The sequence below is a fragment of the Triplophysa dalaica genome, chromosome 14, assembly GCF_015846415.1.
Source record: "Triplophysa dalaica isolate WHDGS20190420 chromosome 14, ASM1584641v1, whole genome shotgun sequence".
Lineage (NCBI taxonomy): Eukaryota > Metazoa > Chordata > Actinopteri > Cypriniformes > Nemacheilidae > Triplophysa > Triplophysa dalaica.
This window is the reverse complement of record NC_079555.1, coordinates 4,356,323-4,381,806: the sequence shown is the minus strand read 5'-3', so window position 1 is coordinate 4,381,806 and position 25,484 is coordinate 4,356,323. Positions and strand designations below refer to the sequence as shown.

General features: G+C 36.9%; 2 protein-coding genes across 3 annotated transcripts; one reads left to right on the top strand and one right to left on the bottom strand.

Annotated features, from left to right (window-relative positions):
* Positions 1-2,273: 2,273 nt before the first annotated feature.
* Positions 2,274-10,116, top strand: rbm28 (RNA binding motif protein 28). 2 transcript variants are annotated; one of them, XM_056765904.1, is made up of 19 exons: positions 2,274-2,577; positions 2,948-3,112; positions 3,205-3,323; positions 3,423-3,498; positions 3,676-3,768; positions 3,866-3,937; positions 4,112-4,181; positions 4,289-4,488; positions 4,578-4,641; positions 5,961-6,070; positions 6,168-6,241; positions 6,334-6,469; positions 6,552-6,616; positions 6,965-7,120; positions 7,543-7,692; positions 8,271-8,345; positions 8,520-8,764; positions 8,843-8,957; positions 9,180-10,116. In XM_056765904.1, exons 1-19 carry the CDS (start codon positions 2,460-2,462, stop codon positions 9,315-9,317), a joined length of 2,241 nt encoding a protein of 746 aa, XP_056621882.1. In that variant the 5' UTR covers positions 2,274-2,459; the 3' UTR covers positions 9,318-10,116. The 2 variants fall into 2 exon arrangements, with proteins under 2 accessions (XP_056621882.1, XP_056621881.1); XM_056765903.1 differs by having other exon boundaries at positions 3,187-3,323.
* Positions 10,117-10,264: 148 nt separating this feature from the next.
* lepa (leptin a) lies at positions 10,265-12,997 on the bottom strand. The gene is made up of 3 exons (XM_056765905.1): positions 12,569-12,997; positions 11,043-11,252; positions 10,265-10,953 (listed from the first exon to the last, which is right to left on the bottom strand). Exons 2-3 carry the CDS (start codon positions 11,184-11,186, stop codon positions 10,585-10,587), a joined length of 513 nt encoding a protein of 170 aa, XP_056621883.1. The 5' UTR covers positions 11,187-11,252; positions 12,569-12,997; the 3' UTR covers positions 10,265-10,584.
* Positions 12,998-25,484: the final 12,487 nt, after the last annotated feature.

Below are 25,484 nucleotides of genomic sequence, written 5' to 3'. Positions count from 1 at the left end.
ACTTAAAGCTCTATATCTTCACGGAGAAGTACATGCACTCTTTGATGCTAAAGGACATTACTACCCAAACAAACTTTACACAAGCAAGCACTTATGTCTTCCAAAAAATGCTTCGTCTGTGGTGGGTTGATTCAGTCAAATCATTTAAATTCATCGGTCCCTCATCACATGATTCTGAACCCTCCCACTAACGCAGTGCCAATGTGGGCTCATACAATATCCCACTGTCCCTATCCGAGGTCATTCTGTAAAACTGTACAGACATACATATATACAGATATTACTGCTGTCAGCATCATGGACAGCTGTAGAGCATACACACATTTAGAGCATTTTTGGGTATGCAGTGCACGATTGAAATGTCTTTCATAACTCCCCCTCCTACACCACTATCCTAAAACACTGACACTGAAATAAAGAGGGAAATATAGGCGACCCATTTACAGGGCACGGAGAATATGCGTCAGCACTGGGACATGCCACCCACTTTAACGCAGTCTACTGAGATCTGACATACAAATCACATTCATTAATACATTTATATGAACATGCTTTACTCTAAGATCTGGTCATCAAATTGGCTGTCATATCAATTTCATATAACGGGAGTCATATAAAGGGTTTAAAACCAACATTTAAATCAATTTGTTTAAGTCACTTCATTCTTATGTCATTGGTTCATATTAAAAATAGAAACGTTTCAAATATAAACATAAACGTATACAATGATAATCAAAAACATTAAATATATATGCTAAAATTATACTTAGTTTACAAGAAAACCTAATGGCTGGAATTTTTCCACAACATTTTATTTTCCTTGAATTGTGAGATGTTGTGAAAACCACCCCCAGTTTCAACGTACTATCTGCACCACAACACCGTGATTTTGTGTAATTTCAGCCTGAAACAACAACTTATATAATATCATTAACCAGTGCAAATATTATTCCATCACTTGCATGCCGCACAGAGACTCCATATAAAACAACACACGAAACACAATAAGTCCATTCACTGTCAATTGTCTTCTCTAAAGCACAATTTTCAGCTGGACAGCTCTCTAATAAATAACACAAAAACAAAGACGTATTCTATGTGGTTAAAAAAATATTTATAATACTTACAAGAGAATGAGGTGCTATACTGAAGAATTCACACAAATACACTCATCATCACACATATTCCAGTGTGACTGGGTCTGATGCTGGTGCCTCTTGTGCCTGACAATCTCTCTCTCCGTCCTCTACTCGCTTTTGCCTGTGACACAAAAACGTATCAGTGAAAAAGTTCTCTCACTAGCTGCTTTCTGTTCATCAAGGTCAAATAAAAATAGGCTGTTTTACCATCAATCCTACACAGTGTGGTGTGTAAACACTCTTGTCCTCCAAATAAGAAATGCACAATCCATCAGACGTCTTTTAATAAGCACTATACACACTTTTTCTACAGTTGTTGGTATACAAGCCAAATGAAGTCATTGTTATTATTTTGTATAGCTGAGCTATTCAATTAAGACATCTTCCACTGGTGCAATAGTTATGAAAAATCATTTCAGCAAATTTATGTAAACAGTGTTATTAGTGATATAGACTTATTTTACCTCTTGAAACTTTTAAGATTAAATTTTCTTGTTAGGAGACATGCAATAGATACCCTTCGACATCATGGGCGTTGTCTCCCTCTCGTGGCCATATACGAAAATACTTTTACGAGTTTTGGTACTTAAAACCATGAGCAGTGCTCAAGAAATACGGTTTATAAATGGAAATGCGTCTGTTACATCTCTAAAACGTATTTTAAACCAAAAAACATATATTTTTTTGCATTTTATCGTAGTAGGTACACGCCAAACACACGTCTTTCCCGTAACTTATTCGCAATTCTGTTTTAAATCTTATCTTACCGTTTCTGAGTAACTATATTAAGCCAAGCATAAGTCAAACAAGGTTTTAAAAATCAACAATTTGCTGCCAACAAGCTAAAACCTGCTCGAAAAGTTGCCATGTCACCAGATGACGCCATTTAGATATAAAATATATTACGTAAATGACTTTTACCCCTCAAAGCTTTTTTGTGGTAAAAACTACGTGCTTCGCTACTGAAAAAAGTTCATGTTTAATAAATAAATAGTTCTAGCGCCATTCGCTTATTAAAAAGATAAGTCAATATCTGTCAACATTGTAATGATACAGTATGTCCTCCAGGCCAACAGGTGGCAGAGTTCCCACACGTTTGCAGCGCAAAAAGAAGTTTCTCTTGACAACTTCCGTCACCGCTATAGCACGAGAGAAAACGTGCTGTACGACTCCAGCACTGTTTACACTTATTAAGCGATCAGGATCAACGTGATCGCGACTAATGTGAACTATATCGCGGTATTTAACAAAATCTGTCAATATAACATCGACAGTATTATCGTCGGAAGTAAAGGAGGAGATTGAAGCTGATCTGTTAAAATGCCTGCGGTCACTTTATTTGTCAAGAGGTTACCTGCTTCAGCCACCAATGAACATCTGGGGGAAATATTTTCAGAAGTAGGACCACTGAAGAATTCTTTTGTTGTTAAAGAAAAAGGTAAGATGCTGCAGCTCTGCGTCAGTGGTCTTTTTAATTGAAAGCAGGGGTGCTCACTTCTGCACCTGTAAGTAAATTGAACTATCGTCACACAAAACACAGACACACTTCTATTTTATTTTTAGTTCACCACTTTATATTTAAAATACATTATGGCCTTATTTAGATTCCACCAGTATAACTCAAGGCATTATCAGTAGACACACATGGACCATTGTAGCTTCAATCAAAACCAATACAATTCCCATTACAGCTGTTAAATCCATCAGAATGTCTCTTTCTTTTCAGCAGGAAGATGTCACTGGTTGTGTTTGCGTAATGATCACTCAGTTAAAGAGAATCTTCAATGCTGTGTTTGTGCTGTATCTAGGGACTGAAAAATGTCGTGGCATTGGTTATGTCACATTCTCCATGGAAGATGATGCGCAACGAGCTCTGAAAGAAGTCAAAGAGTACGACGGACAGAAGATAGTTGTAGTCCTAGCCAAGAAAAAGCCAGATGATAAGAAAAGAAGGAAAACCAAAATAAAAGAAGGTGAGATGCATATTATTTATAACATTGCATGCTTATGTCTTTTACTGTATCACTTTATCTCACATAAAAAATAGATGTATTAATCAATGCAGAATCAGAAGAAAAAAAAGAAGAAATTCCAAAGGAACCAGCAGAAAGTCAACAAAAGTTTCAAGGCATGAGAAAGAATAAACTGAAGGCTAGACTTATAGTCAGAAACCTTAGCTTTAAGGTAAGCAATTATAATGTGTTTGATGTATAAATATCCAATGCACAATGTAAAGCATGCAAGTGTTATCACCACATGCACTGATTTGTTTTATTTGCTCAGTGTACAGAAGATGATTTGAAGCAGATCTTCTCTGAGTTCGGTGTGGTGCTCGAAGCCAAAATTCCTTTAAAACCAGGTAAACCAAACTGTTGAGTACCGCACTACACAACACTTGACTCTAGTGGTGCTGCTGAATTGCAAAGGAACCCCTGGCAAGCACTTGTTACACTTAAAGAAAAACCCCAAATCTGGTTTTGCATTGTGCTGTTTTTATATTCCCTGCTGGATTGTTAATTTCATTATTTTTGTGCAGACGGGAAAATGCGAGGTTTTGCGTTTGTGCAGTTTCAGAACATGCCTCAGGCTGCAAAAGCTCTGGCAGCAAAGAACATGAAGGAGATTAAAGGTGAGCTTTTCTCAACACAGCTGTTACAGTATGAAAAATCGTTCCTATCACCTGGACCCAAAAATTTAACGGAATGGGATTTATTCCTCCCTCACAGGCAGACAGGTAGCTGTGGACTGGGCCATCTCAAAAGACAAGTACATCGCCACGCAAGAAGTGTCATCAGCTGGTAACTCACACAGTATTTATTTTCTAATGGCGTGTGAAAGAATTCATTATAATCATTCAATAATTCAGTCTCATTACATTGACAAGGATGTAGTTTTAACCATCTTTGCACGTTGTAGTTCAGATTTTGCATTGACAGGTGCAGTAGTTTTTGACAAGAGATTTTATTTTGCAGAATCACAAAAAGATGTGACCGTGAAAGCTGAGGATGCAGAGCCCATTAATAAACAAGGTTCAAAGAACAAGTAAGCACAGAACTTTTGGTGAATAATCTGATGATTGTGTTCATAATGGCTTATATATATATGTATAGTATATAATTAATGTTTAAAATGAGATTACTCTTGTTCAGGCCCACATTACATCAGAAGACCGCAGACTCTGAATCAGAAGAAGATTCTGAGGAGGACGACGAATCAGATGATGGTGATGATGAAGATGAACAGGACTGTGTTAAAGAAGAGGAGGAGGAGGAAAATGAATCTAAAGAGATAGACAGTGAAGATGAAGATGATGATGAAGATTCTGAGTACAGTGATGAAGAAAGCGATGGTAAGATTAATCGTTAAGTGTACTTGTGACTTCTTTAATAACATGAATGGAATGTGTACCACTCTGACACTGTAAATGTCTTTTCTCAGGTCCTCCGAAAAAGAAGATATGTCTTCCTTCTGATGTGAACGAGGGAAGAACCATTTTCATCCGGTGAGAACATATACTGAGAACTTGTTATTCCAGGACTATATTTAATAGGGATGGCTGATCCGATATTTGTATCGGGTATCGCCGTCATTACTTAATAAAATGCTAGATCGGGTATCGGTGACAATTGGCCCGATCTAAAAATGTCTGCTAGGCAATGTAAAAGTTTACAGAGATGCTGGCTCTTAAACGTGTGCACTGTGTGAGATTAGATGCTAGCAACGTGCTCTGTAAGCAGGTGAACAAGCTAACACATGGAGCAAAGAGCCAGCAACAACATCTGCGATTTAGAGGTATTTCATCATCTATGCCAATAAGTTCCACCGCTGTTTGTAATATGACGAATAAATGTTCCAAGTCGTCGGTTTAAACGATACAGCTCCTACTAGTCAACACTAAAAAAAAAACACGAAAAATTACACAAAATGTTATAGTTCAAATGACTTTAATTTGAATGTTTTGTAAAAGAAATTGGATTAAAAATATATGTTTGAAATAACGCATTATTAATGGTGTTTGTATAGGTGTTTTTAAGTCAGATCTAGCATGCGTTTCCTTTTTGCCAATTGAAGCGCGCTCAGAAATGACCACTTGAAAGATGAGTTGTGGGGATGTTTTGAAGGATGGAAATTGTAGGTTTTATTATTTATATCAAAGTAGGTGATATCGGGATCGATATCGGAAGCAAAAATGGTGGATCGGAGCATCTCTTTAATTTAACTCATTCCTTGCCAGCCTTTAAAAAAAGTTGCCAGCCTACGCCAGCGTTTTTTAAACATTTTCACACAACTTTAATGACTCATAGTAAATGTTCTGTAAAGAATATACGGGCAAACAATATGTCAAATGAAAGAACAGAGTCTCAGCTTTTAAACAAAATAAACCGTATTCTTCTATCTTCCTTTGTTCGTTTTTTTATCACTCCGTAGATGTGGGTAGGTTTGTTCAAAAATGCATCACTTTGAATAAACACCTGAGATAATTAACGTTTTTTGTGAAAGATTCCGCCCAGATTACACTCAGAACAATCATTAAAAACCGCTAAAACCTATACGTTCTAGGTTCTGGGATTCTGTACTTTTTCCCAAAGGTGTGTAACAGCACCACCTCCTGTACAACAGTGCAAACACTGATTGCCGTAATAACTCGTCAATGGCGGTGAAAGAGTTAACATGAATAAGTTTAAATTTTAAGTTTTTCTAAGGCTTCCATCACTGACTGATAAAATTTAACAAATATCAATGTTAGTTCATTTATGTAAATATTTGTTATAAATGCAAAGTTATTTTGTCAAATCTTCCCCTCAATTGTGGTTCCTTCAGAAACCTGTCCTTTGACATAGAAGAGGAGGATTTGGAAGAAGTTTTGCTGCAGTTTGGAGAAATGAACTATGTCAAAGTGGTGATGCATGCCAGCACTGGACACTCGAAAGGTAATGGGTCACCCAAACCTAGACAACATCCGTTGTATTCTAGAAGTGATAAGAGATGTGGGTTACTAACAAGCACTTCTCTCTCTTACTCTCTCAGGCTGTGCCTTTGCTCAGTTTAAAACTAAAGAAGCCGCAGAGAAATGCGTTGCTGCTGCTCAGAATGAGAATGAGGTGAGTCTTTTCTGCTACATTTTCCATTGTCATGTGGTTTAAAGGTTTTAACCTGTATAGCAGATCTGTGTTGACACCTGATTTGTGTCCAGTCTGTTGGCATAAGGCTCGATGGCAGGAAGGTGTATATTGTGAGTGCTGTGAGCAGAGATGATGCTGGCAAATTCAAGGACAAGAAGTTAAAAACTCACAAAGGCATCAGGAACCTCTATCTCTCCAGAGAGGGCTGTGAGTACAGTCAATCACCCAACACGCTCTTTGTTAAAAACACCAAAGAGATTTGACTACAAATGTGTTTTATCATTCACAGTAATTCGTCCTGGATCGAACGCTGCAGAAGGGGTTTCAGAATCAGACATGGCCAAGAGGATAAGGGTAAGCAATGATGTATATTTCTGTGTGTTTGGCACAAGGTTAACATTTCTTAAACTTAATACAAACTGGCACTGTCCTTCCGAAACCTTCAAATTCTAGTTTTTGAAATAGAAAAAACACTGTACTTTTTAAAATGATTGACAATCACGTTTTAATATTTTCTATTGGCTAGATATTCGCCAGTGACAAAATGGGACTAATAATCATAATTTATAGCAGAAAATAAAAATCTTAAAATATACATCGATAGCAGTATTACCCAACCCTTTACCTAAAGCTGTACAAATCTGTGTTATGAGTAAATGAATGTTGGTTTAGTATATGACTAGCTCTGTTTCGTGGTATCAGTTTCAGGAGCTAAAAAGGCAAAAGTTAAAGGATGTCAGCCTGGTTGTGTCTAAAACACGGCTGTGTGTTCATAACCTGCCTAAAAGACTCCAGCGACCCCAATTTCGCAAGATCAGCCTCAAGGCCGCCGGGGATAAAGGTGCTCACATCACTGAGGTAACACACAAACACTATGTTTTCTCTGTTCGAATCCAGGCAAACCAAAAGTCACACCGTATTCTGTAAACGGATAAGAACATATATCACAATTAAGGCTAGTTAACAGTAGAGGGCAGGACTATATAATCTGGTTATGATTTTGGTCTTATTTATTTATCATTTAGATAGCAACTTTCAGGTAGGCCTACAGTTCACCTGATGTAATACATGGAAAATCATATTTAAGGGATTTTGGAGAAACGCCGATGAAACACCTAAATATTGGCTTTTGGATAAAGTAAAATAACTTGGAACTTTAAGCGCTACGCTGCACCACCCGAAATTTACATACATTTACAACTTAAACTAAAACCGCTGTTAACTGTGCAATGACTTAAAACTGCTTCTGATGGCTCTTTCGGTCTCTGTTGTTTTTGCAGTGCCGTGTGATGTATGACAAGAAGCCCGTTCGAGGTCAGGTGATGGGACAGTCTCTGGGATACGGTTTTGTGGAGTTCAAAGAGGAGGAACACGCCCTACAAGCCCTGCGTCACCTTAACAACAACCCAGACATATTTGGAGCCCAAAAGGTTAGCCTGTGGCCTGCAGAAGTGACCAAATTTTGTTGTTGAAAATCCTGTGTTTTGGACAAGCCCTTGTTGTGGAATTCCTGTTGCATGCTGGGACTATTGGGAGAAATATGGCATATTTATAATCTGTTTATTTTTCTATCAATTCGAAACATTCCTAGAAGAAAATAATTCATAATTCCTAGAAGTATTTCAGGAATGTTCAAGGTCTTAGGGGGACTGTATTAATAATTTTAGCTATAGGTTCCCGATGTGTAAACGCACAACACTTTGTTTCCGATTTGTTATTAATATTTTCTGTTCCAGTTTCCCAGCAGTGGTCTTTCAAAGTTATGCGAAAGAGGGACAAAAACATTTTCTTGAGGAGAAATTAAACTACAACTCTGTCAGTCATGTCTTAAAAATACACATTCCATTTGCAGGCCTGGAATGTGTTTTGTTCTGTATTGAGCAAAACTTCTCAAAAATACTATGTATCATCATTTCCTCGCCACTTCCGTCAAAGAGACATTGCTTGGCTACTTAAATTTTTAGTAGTTTTGCCATTTATCCATTTCTTTACGTGTCTTTCCCATCAGAGACCCATAGTTGAGTTTGCTCTGGAAGACACTAGAAAACTGAAGCTCAAAGCCAGACGTCTAGAAAACAGCAAGGTGAGACTGGGTTTGATTTTTGGCCCAGGTATCAGTGTGATGTGCTAATGTGAACATTAAACGTTGCTTGTTTCAAATGGAATTGCACACTTAAGTGAAAATGTCTGTATTTCAGTCAGATTCAAATATAATTTTGACTCATTCATATGGAGTCGTTGTCTCTTCTTTCCACAGAAAAAAGCTCAAAAAGAAGATGCTTCTTGTCAAGAAGAAGGGAAGACAAAGCACAGTCCAGGAAAGAAGCCAAATAATTCAAGACAAGCAGGAATTATGGGTAATGTAGGCAAACAGGAGAAGGCCCAGGGAAGCAAGTACTCAGGCTTTATGACCCAACCAGAAGTAGAGCATGTCGATCTGCCAGACGGCAAGAAACGACAGAAGGTTCTACCCATGCCTTCACACAGTGGCCCAAAGATCAGGTACGGCGAAACCGAAACAGCATTTTATGTCACCAATTAGAAAACCTAAAGCAACTAGTATGATACTCTTTTCTATAGGAAACGTGATAAAGGAAAACAGCCCGTACAACCCAAAAAATTAAAGAAGGCACCCAGCAGGAAAGAGAGAAATATGTCCTCCCTTCTTGAGAAACCCAACCAGAACATGAAACAGGTGAGCTGTTAGTTCTTGTAAATAAAAGATGGGTGATTTCCTAAAGTGGGTGACTTGCAGTTTAAAAAAATGTCTTTTAAAAATACACAACATCATTTAAATACCTTTGCAATAATCTCAGTCCACTAAAGTGTGTTGGTATTGCAAGAGTTGTAAATCAGCTTTTGTGTCATTACAGTATTGATGTTTTTGAACATTTAACATCTCTTACTTCTGTTTCAGAATGCCAAACCTGCAAAAAGAAAGATCAGGAACAGAGAAGATGATCGCTTCGACAGTTTGGTGGAACAATACAAAAAGAAACTTTTGGGAAACTCAAACGCTAAGACTCAAATTAAGAAAAGCAAATGGTTTAGCTGAGTGTGTGTTTGAGAAAGCGAATGTCTAAAACTGTTTAAAAACTATCAAAAGAATTTCTTAATATTTGACATTGTTTGGTTTCAGAAACACATTTCTATACGGAAACTAAAATATCTAACAGACTGTGTTGTTTTGTTAAGTACCTTTCACGAATTACAGTTGTTATATTTTATTAAGAGAGACACGTGCCAGTTGTTCTATCATGTTTCTTTCAACATTGTGTCTACAAAGCACGATGTCATAGGCTTATGTCAATATTGAATTTGCCTGGAACTTTTTGCTATTATTATTTAACCTTTCAAAATTGCATGGCTTTAGAATACCAACAGGCAAAATGTCTCTATCATCCATATACTTGTGCACATAAGTGTGCACATAGTTGTAAAAATGTTGTTTTTGTATAAAAATGAATGAGTATTAATAGTGTTTACTTTTGTAAAGTGCTTTGGATAAAATCATCTTTTAAATGTAAACATAATAATTCTAAAGAAATCTAGAAAGATATTAGAATCTAAAAATCAAATATACAACAAATCAATCAGGCTTCATTAAACAATGGTCATATATAATTCATTACTTTATGGTAGCAAATGAGACAAAATATTTTCAAACACCTGTTAGTTGCATATCATAATTTGTTTTTGTCATTTATACAAAAAACTGCTTTTGACATTTAAAACAAATGTCCAGTGACACAATTGTGGTGAAGTGTTTTGCTGAAAAAGTTTTTTTTATTTGATAATTCATACGTGAAATTGCACATCAAAGCTACAATAAATAGTAAACATTGTTAAACATCTTTTTATTGCCTATGTTTCTGTAAAAATAATGCATTGCAAAAATATTAGTCACAAAATACAAAACTATTGACATTATTCATTCAATATTCAAAGTGCATAGATTTAACCTATAGTATGTCACTGCTGGTGTTTCAGCAAGAGGTATAGGTGGAACATGATCTGAGCTTCCCAGCAGACTCATGACGTGGCTCTTCTGGTAAACTGTGACATGACTGAGCATGCTGATGTCAGCATGCGCGAAACCGGAGCTTAAATAATGACGTAATGTGCTCGAGGAACAGAGTGCTAGCCTCTGTGGTTGCAGTACACGTTTTTTTAACAACCGGGAGAAGCTTTAGACTTGTATCTCTTCATATGTATCAAAATGTGCCAAAAAGCTGCTTTGGTATATAAATATATAGTGATTTAAATAAATATAATAAATATTATTTAAGAATGCTACAACAATGGCAAACAGAGAGCGGTACTCAGCAGGTCTTCAACTGGTCCAGGCTGACAATAAGCTGCTGCATGAATTTCTCTAGTCTGTCTAACGCCATATAGCCAACGGTGATGTGATGGGAGGCATTTTCTTTCAAAAACGCTTCCAATGACTTATCATTGGCCCTCTTTATGAGCGGGCAACGCATCGAAGACATCATGTCCTCCAGGTAACCCTGCAGAGTGGACACGTCAGTGTGCAACTTGCTCACGTGCCCCTTGGGAAGACTGTGAAGAACCTTTTGGAAGATGGTTAGTGTGTCCACTATGGACCCCAGCCCTTGGATGGGTTTATCGACAGGAACCTCGGGGTAGAGCTCAGGATCCCCAATAAGAAGCTTGTGAGACAGTTTTAGCTGTGGAAGAAGATGCCATTTCGTTTCAAAATTGATTCTGTATGTCGCTATAAAGGGTGGAATCGCTATAAACTGAACACTACTTTTACCTTCTCGTTGTGTTCCTGGATTCTGGCGTTGATGGTCTCTGCCTGCAGTTTGACCATGTTTTTCAGGGTTTCCGAAGGGACTGGAATACTGCGACCCAGACTGAGCATGCTAAAAATGCAGGTGTACACGAGAGCAGAATGCATACTTTCTGTGTCGTGGTCTGAATGCACACTTTCTGTGTCGAGGTTTGTGTGTCTTTGCAGAAAAACCTGTTAAAATGTCAACGTTTGAAAATTAGTTAGAAACAATCATTAAGTGCCAAAATCTAGAAAATATCAGTTAGCTGAGAGGCTCTGAGATTGTGTCTGAATTCAGTTCAACTTTATCATAAATTATAAAGTTTCAAAGATCAGTTCAGCATATTTCTTTGTAGAATCTATAGTGGGGATTCATGAGTATATCACGATGCTGCTATTCGTATGGGTGTGGATCTTACAGCTTTTTGTCCTAATAATTATGAGTTTTTGTTTTGTATGATTCAGAGCATATAAATTCATACACATTTGCCACCCCGTGAAGTAATAAAAAATCATACTTTTGTGAGATGAAATTATGTTCATTTTCTCTCTAAAAACTCGAAACTCTGCAAGGAATGATTTTTTTTTCTGGTTTAAAACAAGCAAAAAGAAAAGTAAACTAAAATTTTATCGTACTTTTTTTAAGGAGCCACAGCTTATTCAAGTTTGCCGTGTTTTAAACAAACTTAATTCTTATATTTTCTTTCATAAAAAAAGACTAAATATCTTAGTTCGCTTTCCTTGTCAAACAAGTGTATCTTGATTTTAGATTTTTTTTTATATTTGTACTAGAAAACAAGATAAACATATATAAATAATAGACAGTTGAACTAGATGCATGACAGTCTCAGAGCCTCTCAAACTACTAACTAAAAGGTCAGACTGTCCTTCAAAATTATACAACTTTATGAACAGTGGTCAATATTTTCTGAACAGGGTTCAATGAGCAAACAAAAAAAGAGAAATGATGTCCTCAGTAATTCTGACAGGCCTCTCCAACCTACAATATGAAGCTCATGAATAGCATTCTACTACATTCCATTCCATTTTCTACCGCTTATCCGAACTACCTCGGGTCACGGGGAGCCTGTGCCTATCTCAGGAGTCATCGGGCATCAAGGCAGGATACACCCTGGATGGAGTGCCAACCCATCGCAGGGCACACACACTCACTCATTCACTCACGCACTCACACCCTACGGACAATTTTTATTCTACTACATTTACAATTAAAATATCTGAACAGGTAGGTCTCAATTTGGCTTTCAACATCTGGTAAATTCCCCAAAGAACGTTGCACTTTAATAAACACTGATTGCTTAACTCTGTAATCTTTTCCTATCCTATGTGACATAAGTGTTTCTCTCTAGTATACATTTAAAAGTGCAAAAAATAACTAAATGACTAAATGTAAAAAAGAACATAACTTCAGATTAACACATGCAGCCTAGCTATGTGAAGTGATCTACAGAAGTGCAAGTGATGTGAAGAGAGAAAAGGGGACCTACCTTTGAAATGTGAAGACTGTGTCATGCCCAGGATCCATGAGTGGTCAGGCTTATATAGCTGATAGATGTTGACTCACGTATGAATCACCTCAGCCTTTCTTTGCCTGATTCTCCCGGTACATAACAGCACGAGGGGGGACAGCACCCCCGCTTGCCCCGCAAACACAACACAACCCATCTCACACACAAGTGTGTGCTGCAAATATCCATCACTGTAACACATGCAGTACAGTTTGTGTGATCGCTCTGGATTTGTGGCCAGGGAAAGCCAACGTAGGGGGTTGTCCCAGGATGCACCTTTTAAGGAACTTGCCAAATGGAGTCACAGAAACGCACGTCCACTTATCGACCAGATCCTTATGCAAATACTGTGGGTGTCAGTGTAAACTTTGGAAAATCTGTGGCTTAAGAGCCTTGCTAACACCTCATTCAAAACTGGCATGTATACTTAATTCCTTACATCACAAGTACTGATGTCGTCCTCTTCGTGAGTCAAGTTGAGCATTTTGGTATTCTGTTCTTGTTGCGAGTCACAGGATGCCCCGTGCACCCGTGGGCGTCCAGGCTGCTGTACTGACAGACCATGTGCGAACTTCCGCCAGTAAAGTGTTTACAGAACCCCTGTATTGATCAAGCTCTGTGTCGCAATAGTAATCAATTCACACTAAATAGATTTATAAAGGCACAAGTACACCCAGCAAGGAGAACTTGGCCAGAAAAACAGGGAATGTGGAAGAAAATATTGTTGTTTATGTGCCTATAGATACAGTAAATGAACACTAAGTTGCAACACATCTAGGGCAAAATCTAAGGCTGTATATTGTGGAAAACGCAATAGGGCTTGCTAACAGTCAAATTCTTCTTGAATAGGTCCATGAATCACACTTAAAATATAGGGTTGTGGAGAAAAATATTTCTTAAGGTGAATATAAAATGGGTCAATTGTTTACAATTTTATCATGTGTGCTGCTAAAATCTGACAAAATATTCAACTTTATTGCAGTTCTGAAATTTATTTATTTATAAGTTCTGTAACCTATTCTTTCAAATATATATAATTTCAAGTCTTCATAAAGGCTGAAATGTCCAAATAGACATTATTTAGTTAGAGGTGCTTTGTGTAATATTAAGGAGGATCTATTAACAGAAATGCAACATAACTACGTCTTTAAAGGTGTATAACCTAACATAATGAAGCGCTTTGATTTATTTGAGAGATTGGTTGCAATTCGCTCCACTAGATGGAGCTAAATTTCTTAAACCGGCCCTTTAAAATGTAATTTCAAGAAATGATCTTAAAACTCTGACTTTCCCCACCATGCATATCACACACAACCAGGAACACAGGGTTATAAAATAACAGTCTTAAATCGAAGATCAATCTGAGTTAATCACAGGAGTGAGCTCAACACTGCATCAGTAAAGCTTTTTAATTAGTGATTCATCCTCAAAAGAAAGCTCATTAACCAACAAGCACATTAAAGATGTTTTGCCTGGCAGATTAAACAACAGGTAAACTAAATTTCAGAAACCCGAGCTATCTGTCTCGCACCAAGTTTATGACAGAGAATTCGCTAGTTGCACAAGATGTCGCCGGGGAGTTTTTGGGACGGCAGATTTAATTCTAGTCGTACAGAAAAAGTTGGATTTTTGGCCAGCAAATATGGATGTTATTTAGATAAAAACCAAGAAAGTAATATATCAGCGACATGACAGATCCTCTTTACATTGTTGAGTACTTCATTCGAGCCTTAACAATTCGATAGTGTTATACAACCGGAAAGTCACAAAAGTTCACCGGCGCCATCTTGCGCAACTAGCAATTGGGCGCGAGCTTCTTTTACTTGACCGTAATCCTTACGTATTTCCGCCCATATCTCAGTTATACGCGGGCTTCCGGTATAGCATTGTCCCATAGCAGAACAAAGTCCTAGCTTGGTCTTATTTCTGCATATTCTTACATTATATGCGTACATTTTGATTAACTAGCGATTTCATTTAATGATATTATATGTACAGTATATATTAACTTTTGTTGCATACCTTTTTTATATATTTGATCAATACATCGTTGTAGTAATGAGTTCAAGAAGTTTTAAAAACCTTCGTCGTGAAGGTGCGACGTCTTAATATTGCGTTGTCATGAATGCAGCTCATCAAAATGTCAGGCAAGCATTGGTTGTAAGCATGGATTGGTAAACACGCCGGAAGCTAGATAACAACTGAGCCTAAACGCGGAAGTGGCCGTGCATAGAGTGAATTCAGATACCTGGAACAGCCTAGATCAACAAACATAGCAACACGATAGCAACCACTCACAACATCCAAGTAAAGTATCCAAGCTTGGCAAGCATTTTTAAAATGAAATAGTTTTTTTCCAGATTTTTTTTGTATACATGATTATAAAATAAGGTGATGCCGTGGAAGGTGACCATTTGGAAATGTTTCATCTCGGAACAGAAGACTTGACTTATTGCTACATCCAGAAAAGCACAGAAAATTTCACCACATGCGTCCAAACTGTTGTCCACTTCAGTGAAAACATATGCCGCTTCCTGCATGTTTACAAGCCACTTATTCTTTCTCTTGGAATTACAAATACAGCTATCCACATGTGAAGCCACATCTGGTTTGCATTTAAAAGCACATATTATTTCCAATTTCACACCGAAGTGCACTGACTGCTTTACTTTTTACTTGCAGACAAAGTTACGGGAATCCAGCGAACAGGATCGGAGAGGAAATGTTTCTATTCCTGTACCATGTGCTTTTCCCACTTTTTGGTGCGTGCACGTTTCCTTTCCTGGAGGCGTTTTCTCAAGGTCTCCTGAGAGAGAAGGCAAGAGGCGCTAAGGAATGTTGGTATGCATCTGTGTGGTGTTCATACATCACACGCAGAATAGTTTTTTATTATTGTATTTCACACATACTGTGACTCAATAGGTAATATAAAGAAGGTAAAGACACCTTTGGTGACATCTTATGTTATTGATATAGCACTTAGGACTGAATCCAACAAACATTTTACGATCCTTAGACTTCCAGAGAAAAAAAAAATATTCTTGCAACTTTACTTATTGATGATAGCTATCAGGTTGTAAAAACATTTTCTGTCAGTATGACAAAAGCATTAAGAAGAGTCCAAAAACTGCAAAAGCCTGGTAAGGCTGTACAATAAAAAAACAGTTTTTCAATAACCTAGACGGAGCTTTGATCACCACATACCACCGATTATCACATGACATTTGGCAATAAACTCAGAAGTCCCAGGCGACCCAACTGGCTCAGAATTTTTAAGTTAATCTGGGTCTCGCTGATGTTGTTTCTGGACAAGCATAACATGTTTGAGGATTGACCAAGCACTTCTCAGAACTAGTCACGAGACATGCATAATGCAGTGTTACAAGAAAGAGAGAGAGACACAGAGAGAAAAAGTGGAGAAATGGGAGCTTAGAAAAACAAAGCTGACCCTTGAGACTCATATTAAGAGCAGAGACTCGGCAGCGAAGACTCCAGACCGCATCACTGCCGATCGGCAGGTCTTCTTTTTACGTCACTGAGGACAAGAAATGATGTGTTCTGCTCGCCATCACAGTCAGCCGTGAAAATAAACACTGATGTGTCCATCAGACCTGCGTCAAACTAACTGCCTTTTCATTAAAACGATCAAGAAAATGGCCTATGATGGTGATATATTTACAGAATCTTACATTTAGTGTAAGCAAGTAGCCATTTAGATGTTTGCATTTCAAGTAATTTACACTTCACTCAAAGTAATTTCACAACATGAAATTATATGAAACAAGTCTCATGTGAATTTCAATAATACATTCAAATACTAAATATGATTTCTGCAACATTTAACCACTCACATATTGCAATTTCCAAATGAACCCTGTGACCTTTTGGAAATCTGGGAAATCGCATTATGTCTTTACAACGTTTGAAAGAAATGACAGACACGCCATTAATTCATTTGAAAAGTCTTGTCATTATACATTGTAAACATGCTTTGGGTTTACAAGCTTTACAAAATGTTACAAAGTACCACAACCCATAGGCTAGCCTAATGCTCTTATAAATCCAGTGAGTCATACTGATGTGGCTGACCAAGTAGATTTTAGTGAACATCTACCACATGCAGAATAATATAATCGTGTATTAAAATAAGAATCATTAAACATTAAACACATGTTTCAGTGGCCACTCAGCTTTCTGCTTGTAATTATTCGCTTGGATTGGATTACTGGAAATTCTTTATTGAAGCCATTGTGAAATATTGACCGTAAGAGACATCTAAAAACTTTTTAATTTGTTTAAAGCTAGACTTGGCTCTGGAGTTACAACAAGTGAAAAGTATTAACGGAATATAAAGTATAACACAAACAATGTGATGCTCCCCACAAAGCACTTTCTCAAAATATTTAGCCACTAACATACCCTACTGTGTCATGTTGTTCATTAGTTTTATGCCACTGCCGATTATCAACACAATATTTACAGAAACAAAAATGTTAACTAATAAACGTGACCTAAACTTGGCTTCCTTTATGTTTTCGGTTTATAGGCCTTTATGTCATCTACAGCAAGTTACCTGATCACTAAAATATATAATAATGATACTCTGCGAGACAAAGGAAACAGCAGCAAGATCATAAACCACACAATGGCCAATGTGATTTTCAATTTTTATTGTGTTAATGAAACTTCTCACAAGTGTAGTAATACAGGGCAGATAATAAAAAACCACAAAGCTTATAATAAGAGATCATCGTTTTTTACATAGCATATAATACACCTACACCTGACTAAAACGTCATAATATTGCGCAAGACTTGCAAAATAAGTCAGATCCATGTTATAGTATTTAATTGTGATTTCCAATAGATCATGGAAGCTACACCACCACCATGTGGTCAACTATTGCCATGACATACATAGACATGCTGCATAGACCATTTGTGACATTCATATATTCAATAGTGTTTCACAAAAATTTTAATAGAATTTTAACAATTATCATTGGACAAAATTAAGTCCCAAAATGTAATCATTTATACGTAATTTGATAAGTATTGCCTATTGAGCAGCTATGACCCCTGCCGACATGGTTGAGAACAACTATTTTACAGTTTAAATGTGAGAACTTAAATCTCAACAATTTCCAATTACAGTTTAAAACAATCTGTTTCTCTAGTAGGTTTGGGTTTAAATTTTCACATTCAGGAGTTTTGGCAGACGATTTTCTATAGGATTATTGTAGGCTATACAAAATGGAAATATGTTAAGTGTGTAATTTTTTATAGTGCTGGAAGTTCTCAAAATATATATAAGTTACTATATGTAATCTTTTTATAAAAAATGTATGAAAAAAGAGTTTATATTGTGAATTTAAAATGTCAATGGCACAGGGAAGTGTCCGTAAAAGCATAACCTCAGTATCAAGAGAGAAGTATCTAAATGTCCGTCTTCAGATGTTAGGACCCCCCACAAATACTTTTTGGGGTAAGGGCTTCCTGGCTAGATAGTTATTGGAACAGCAAGCCCAGACCGCAAAAAGAGCTGTAAAGGACAAGTGAAAGAAAGAGAAACAGACATTTTCAGTGGTCTTCAGTTTATCTGAAATACACAAAGAACACACATCAGTTTACTTACTGTAAAATACAGTAGCATTCGTAGCAGTAATTTAACAATCACACTTAATGTACACCTAAACACATGCACAAAATGTGATAACCAAAGGTCAAAGAGAAACAACTTATCAAGTTTGTTACTAAATGCAATATTTATTCCACAAATATTAAAAATCACACTAAGATTCACACTCAGAATTCACATCTTTACTATTTTATTACACACAGGGAGGATTAAAAGACAGATGTTTTTGGGTCACATGTCTTCTTCAATGCATTCAGAACAGTGCAGTTTTGATGCTGTTAAATAAAATAAGGATCTACGCAAAAAATACAAAAAATATAATACACAAGAGTGTGGTGTAAATTATTCCTTTGGATTTTACTGATAGTTTACCCAAAAATTTTCATTTTTGTCAAGAACGACTCACTAGTGGTTCCAAATTTGTATAAATTTCTTTCTTAGGTTGAACAGGGAGAAAGATATTTGGACGGATGCTTGTAACCAAACAGTTCTTGTACTCCACTATCTACCATAGGAAAAATTACCAACACTGTTTGCTTTACTACATTCTTAAATATCTTATTTTTACATTTTTTTTAGAAAAAATTATAAAGTCATTATTCCTACGTGACGGTAATCAATGGGGTCTAAGAACTGTTTGGTTACAAGCATTCTTCCAACTATCTTTTCTCTATGTTCTTCAGAAGAAACAATTTTTTTTCGATTTGGAGTAAATGATGACAGAATTTTTATTTTGGGGTGAATTATCCCTTTAACCTACAACATCTTAACACAATCTTGCTAAAATAAAGTGGGTCAAATTCAACATACATACCTGAAATAATAGAAACAAAATGTCTAAAACGCACATGGGAACTGTTTGGGGGTGTTGGAGTGTAATTTAAAAGGGAAAATCTTAATTTGACTTTAGAAAAGATGTTAGTTATTCAGGTACAGTATATCATTTAATACCTCAAATTCAAAAGTGAAAATACTTTTATTACATTTTATTACAAGTAAAAGAGTGTTCAGAAATGTAAATGCAATAATTCACACTCCAACTACACCAACAAACTCATTCATCCTGAATTAGATTTTTGTTGGATCAATGTACATTTGTAGGCCTATATGTGAATGATGGGCACTTGTTGACTGTCCTTTTTCTTAAAAATGTATAATTAAAAAAACATTTATAAAGAAATTCGAAAAAAACATGCCATTATTTGATTTTGAAGACCTACTGTGAGATTCACTAACAGTTGTGAGTCTAGTTTTGCAAAGAATGTAAGTAACACCAGTAATAAGTGCTAATGCATGGAATTTGAAAGACATTATAAATGCAAATGCGTTGATTCAAGAGCACACTTGTGAGAGAAAAATTTAAGAGCAAAAATGTGTTTATGTATTTTATTATGAGCCCATTATGCACACGATTGAATAATCTTAATATTTTCAACTGAAGTCTGTCAATGTCAGCTATAGTTTATTTATGTTGCATTGCTTAGACTATGTGACTTTGCCAGTTTAGTCACACGAGTGTTGAGGGGATATGATCAGGCAAAGAAAACTAACCTATATCGTTTAATTCTAATCAAATTTTTCGATAGATAGAGTTGCGTGTGTGTTTGTGTGTTAACGTCTTTATGCGTGCGTGCTTGAGTGTGTGTGTGTGAGAGAGAGAGTGCGCGCGAGTGTCACGAAACTGTCCGTGGTGCTGAACCCGTCGGTAACGCCCTACGTATCATCCCGAAAGGGGAAAATTATTTATACCCAAATGTATTGCAACAAACACCCAAATGACACCAATAAAGATAATTACACGGTTTCAACACGTACGTTAAGCAATGCAGACGATCCGCTCAATTTGACGCACACATATCCAAACAAAATTTCTCGATCTTACACAACCTGCTTAAATGTACCACGTACCGACAATCTGTTTGTTGCTCCAACAGGGTCAGATGGCTATTACAATTCGTCTTACAAATAGTAATACAACATGCAAACCACCCGTGTAGTAGAATTTTACAAGAAAATATGAAATATGCATGGATAACATAAGCAAAACAAGGCGTTGCATGCTAAAATATAAAGTGGCAATAAAAAACTGATAGAAAAGCAACTGATTTTTGTAGGTTCTATCAGTATACATATATGTGTATACGTGGCCGTGTTCATCATTCACATCACGTGCACTTCCATTCCAGTTTGAGTAACTCATATTCTGTCATGTATTACAATGAGTTTTAAACGAACCTTGTCAATAGAAAATTACACCTTTAATTGACATCAACGCATCCATTCAACAACCCCCTTAGAATCGACCCCCACATTGGGTTATGAGATTTCAAAATGGTAAAATACAGGTACATTTACCTTCACGAAGATGGTTTCTGGATGTTCTTGGGGGGAAAAACCCCACATGACGTTCTTCAGACATCTCACTGAAGCTTACCAGAAGAGAGTAAATCTCAACCCGAGCGTCTCGTCGCTCATCTCTTGCACGAGCTTTCAGGTGTAGATGCCTAAGCTTCCTCCTATAGACACCATGATTCCCCATCACAGTCTAGCAGAAGAGGAAAAACACTCTCACACTTACACGCATTCCTCGTGCGCATGCCTTACTATAGATACAGCGACGCTGATGTAACGACGTGTCGGTGTCTTTGAAGCATCATGATGTCGGTGTTCTATAAATGTATCAAATCGCAATGTTTCAGAAGATGCTGCAAAATGTAACAGAAGCGCTCAATTCCTCCAGTCCGCTATTGACCTGCATTGACGTCATTGCGTCATTAGGTTTCCCCTGGAAACACTGGCGTTCTAAAAATAGTAACACATTAATTCGGCGCGCGCGGGTTGGCGCGAGCGACTATTCGTATCAATCCATAATCCCTTATGCGCGTTTTTAGCTTCTCCCCTCTCTATGCGCGCGCTTCAAGGGCGCACCGGCCACGACTCGTGGCTATTTTAAGAAATGAGCGGACTGGAGACCCTCGATCGGGATTCCGCACCATCACACCACTAGAACCGTCACAGTAGTTCTGATGGATTTAATGGTCATAATGGAAATTGTTTGGTTTTAATGGAAACAGCAATGGTTTATGTGGGCACTGGTAGCCCATGTTGGGATCTGGAATCAACAGAACACCATTTAATATAATGGAACGAGGCCCAAAACACATCACGGAATTGTTTTGATGGTAAACAGCTCATCATACTCATAATAGTTTTTTTCAGCAGGGAGGATTTGATGTTACAGGTGCACCTAGCACATAAACGTACATCCTTCATCATTAATTCAGTCTATTTATTTCACTGCTGCAAACCTTTCAATTATGAGCCATACATAGAGGTAAAGAAGTAGCAGCAACCTGCTAAATATGGCTATAATTTTAAAAAATGTAAAACATACATTGAGCTCCAAAAGCGTTTTAAAGAAGTTTATGTGCTCTACTAATATCAAACCAATATAAATTCAGTCACTAAGATAACATTAACATCTTTAATATTTATTTAAGGCTTCGCCACAAATCAAAATCTGGCTCTTAAATGTTACACACAGCAAGCATCAGATCACAATCCTTGTTCTAACTTGTAATTGAAAATATTGATAACAGTTGACAGGTAAGTTTGTGACAAATATGAGTGGAGTACATTATTCAGTTAGTACTAGCAGTCTAGCAGAATGAGTGTATGTTGTTTAAGTGCTGACATGTTTGTAAGGTACACACATATTCTAGCACTATGTTTGAATAGTGATATCTTCTTATTGTCCATTGTGAAATAATTTTTTTTTGGTAAGAGTTCTGAAGACTTTGCACAAACAGAGTCTAAATGGTGGCATGTATCAAGCTATTATTTGAGGGGAAATCCTTGTTTTCTTTACATACTGCATTAAGATAAAAAAAATTAGATGAAAGAACTAATTTAACTGAAAGCACACTTCGTTGAAGATCTCCTGCCTTGTATCCAGATGGTCAAACTGGGAGAGTAACGATTTAACTTTTGCTGCCATCTGCTGGCTGTCTCAGGAAACTACACGAAGCGTCTAATTTGTTATGTTGATCACTTGTAAACAGGCGATTTTTTTCTTTACATACAAGGTGGGAGATACCGTTTCTCCAGTAGCCAAAAGTAAAATCCCTGAATAAAATGTTTGATTTTATTATCAAGCTCATTTTTAATTGAACCACATAACAATGTTTGAAAATTAGGTCATAGCCCAATTATTAGGCCATTTTGTGTAGTACTGCTCCTATGTGAAATATTGTTTTTTTCTTCTCAAGGACTGTAAAAACGCGAGTAAAATTTAACAATGCATAAAGTCCTTTTTAACTTCTCACATTAATGTGATTTAAAATGGATAATTATAAGCGTGAGGGATCTGGACCGGGATAAAAGGCAACCCTTCATCTGGAGAAATAAAGCAAGTTGGCATTAAGTACTGGGCCATCATAGCAGCCAAATCGGAGGAATATGGCTTGATGAACTATTATATAGCGGAGTGTCCAAGGCACTGGCAGCATTGTATGCCAGGAATGAGTATTCAATTTAATACAAAGCGTTATTGGCAGCTGTAGAGACACAAAAGAATTTGTTGAGGTCAGAAACAAGTCAAGTAGCAGTGTTTGGATGCGCTTGAGGCAACATGACAGATACATGTAGTAGCAAAATGAAAGTTCCAGAAACCAAATGAAAAGAATACAACCTTCTGAAACATGAAGAAGCAGAACTGTGGAGTTTGCTGAAATATGGTTCACAAATTCAGGTCTCGGTATTGTACGTAATACAATTATACAGCAAGAAAGACCTGATGTTCCTCATTGAACATAGGAAAAGTTTAACAGTGCTTTTGGGAACGTCTTAAGCCCTGTGTAAACAGGTTTCATATTCATCAAGTGTTAAAGCAAACTCTTCAGATATTAATGTAACCAAAGTTTATTTTTATAGGGATAGTTCATCCAAGAAGGATAATTCTGTCATCATTTACTCATCTATCTTTCTTTGTGTGTATACAGTTTTGAAATGACATGAGCGTGAGTACATGATGACAGAATTTTCATTTTATGATGAACTATCCCTTTAACAACAACTAATTTAGAAACATTGCAGTAAGCAAATAAATCATAATCTGGAGAAAGTAACTTTTGAAATGACAAAATTACAATTCTTGGGCATTAAAAACACTTTCAAACTTTTACCTCGTCACGGGGCTCTGAAAAGATTCATCAAGTATACATCACGTTCACGTCCTCCTGCAGAAACTGGAAGGCTACACCTTCTGGTTCACACTAAATCAGATTTCAGGCAGAAGGCTGAGATTTTCTAATGTGCCGTTTAATCTTTATGATTTATTATTTCATGTCGTTTGAGGAAAATGTTTTAATTTATTGATTTTTGTTTAACTTTAGTTTTACCTTTGAGAGTGACGCAATGCCTCTAATTTCAAGTTATGTTTGTCTTTAGTTGCAAACTAGCATTAAAAAGTTTTGCGTTTTTCCTCTCATCATTTCTTAAAGAAATAGTTCAAAAACACTGTACTCATTTAAACACCATTAAAGAGTAAGTGACACATGATTTTTAAAGTCCTCAATTGGTTTATAAGTGTCTAACAACAAGTTCATGTACATAGAAGGTGTAAAAACACTATTATGTCGTAATAATAGGCAGTTATTCTTACCTTACTACTTGACTGACTCTCAAATGATTCCTTCCGTGATTCATCCGTCTAGCCCCCTCCTATCCGCTAGCCTAGTGTAATGTGATTGGTCAGATGGTGTAGTCTGTTGTGATTGGTCAAACGCATTCAGCATGTGCCACAAACGGATCGCCTATCATCATTACGGGACACTGCTATGATTGGTCAAACGTGTTCATCATTTGTCGCAAATGGAACGCCTATCATCATTACTGGATTATGGTTTACAGGTGGTTGGATATTATATACAGTTTATAGATAGAGATGGCAGAGATTTAACCTTAACAGTTTGAGCCCGAGTCTGACGAAGAAACATCCGAAGACGATAGCAGATAATAGGTAGACGATAATAGATTGAACACTTAAATTAGCTGAGTTCATAGCTAGAAAAACAAACTGTAATAACGCAAAAGTTACGGTGCATGTTAACGTTAGCATTATGTACATTAGCTAAACACAGATATAAGGTACACACATATTTCTTGAAGTTAAGACAAAAATAAATGGTCACAGTTACAGGTTGTGATTAGGTGGAGCTAACAGGTCCAAACATAGTTGGTATTGCCCCCTCTTTCAAGGAAAGTTTAAGATATCCTGCTGTGAACGCTCCAAGATTATTGAAGCAATCTTTGGTGAAATGATGCACGCACAGTAAAACCGTGGGGTTATACTCCTTTGGTGTCATTTGAAAACAAATTGACACCATTGTTTCCTCAGTTCTTCATTTGGTAGTTTAAATAAGACGCACTTAGTTTCACAACGTAGAACACAAGTTCTAGACATGACGCACACGCATCACGAATGAGCGACAGTGTTTGGGGGAGGAGAGTGAAGTCGCGGCAGTCCCAGCAAAACGTAGGCGGTGTCTAGTGAAGTAGATATGCAGCGGTTAGAGACTCTGACTAGGTCACGTCTTGTTTGCGTGATTCAGAGTCGGCTCCATTTTTGTACAGGCCAATAACTTTGTTATTCAATCACCTTCGGACTTACAACTTGGCAGACTGCTTACTTTCAAACACGGCAAATAACACACTGCATGAAAAGAAATTTTCATGATCTAATATTACTTTAAGTCATTCTATGAATTTTTGTCTCCCATGGAACAAATAGGAAGGTTATGCAAAATGATATTGATTAGTTACCAATTTACTTCTGTTCACACGATAAAATTTAACAAATTTCTTTAAAATTTGTTATAATGTTCAATGAAAAAAGTCGTACGGCTTTAGCTTGACACATGAAGTGGGTAAATGACGACGGAACCTCATATGCTTAATGTAGAACCATGAGACACGAACATTATTAATATACAGTATTTATAACAACAATAAATCCTCACAGTTCTTCCCATGTGAAATACCAAGAGCAAATGCAGTAGCAATACAGCTCTAAACAGCACAAACTACAGTGTAAGTCACTGTCAACTGAATGCCTTCCACTGTAGCGGTTTAAAACAAAGTGCTGAATCTGTATGATAGCGGCCTACTGCACTTCATTAGGTGCAAGACAGACTCCTAATGGCCACATAATAGAGAATCTGCACCGTAATGGCCTCTGTCCACCTGAACAGAGCTCTTT

What these genes read in the sequence shown, in the direction of transcription:
- rbm28 (XM_056765903.1), top strand. Translation starts at nt 2,460, where the DNA reads ATGCCTGCGGTCACTTTATTTGTCAAGAGGTTACCTGCTTCAGCCACC. An exon ending in GAACATGAAGGAGATTAAAG is followed by an intron (nt 3,769 to 3,865) that starts GTGAGCTTTTCT and finishes CCTCCCTCACAG; the next exon opens with GCAGACAGGTAGCTGTGGAC. An exon ending in CAGTGATGAAGAAAGCGATG is followed by an intron (nt 4,489 to 4,577) that starts GTAAGATTAATC and finishes GTCTTTTCTCAG; the next exon opens with GTCCTCCGAAAAAGAAGATA.
- lepa (XM_056765905.1), bottom strand. Translation starts at nt 11,186, where the DNA reads ATGCATTCTGCTCTCGTGTACACCTGCATTTTTAGCATGCTCAGTCTG. An exon ending in TCCAGGAACACAACGAGAAG is followed by an intron (nt 10,954 to 11,042) that starts GTAAAAGTAGTG and finishes CTTCTTCCACAG; the next exon opens with CTAAAACTGTCTCACAAGCT.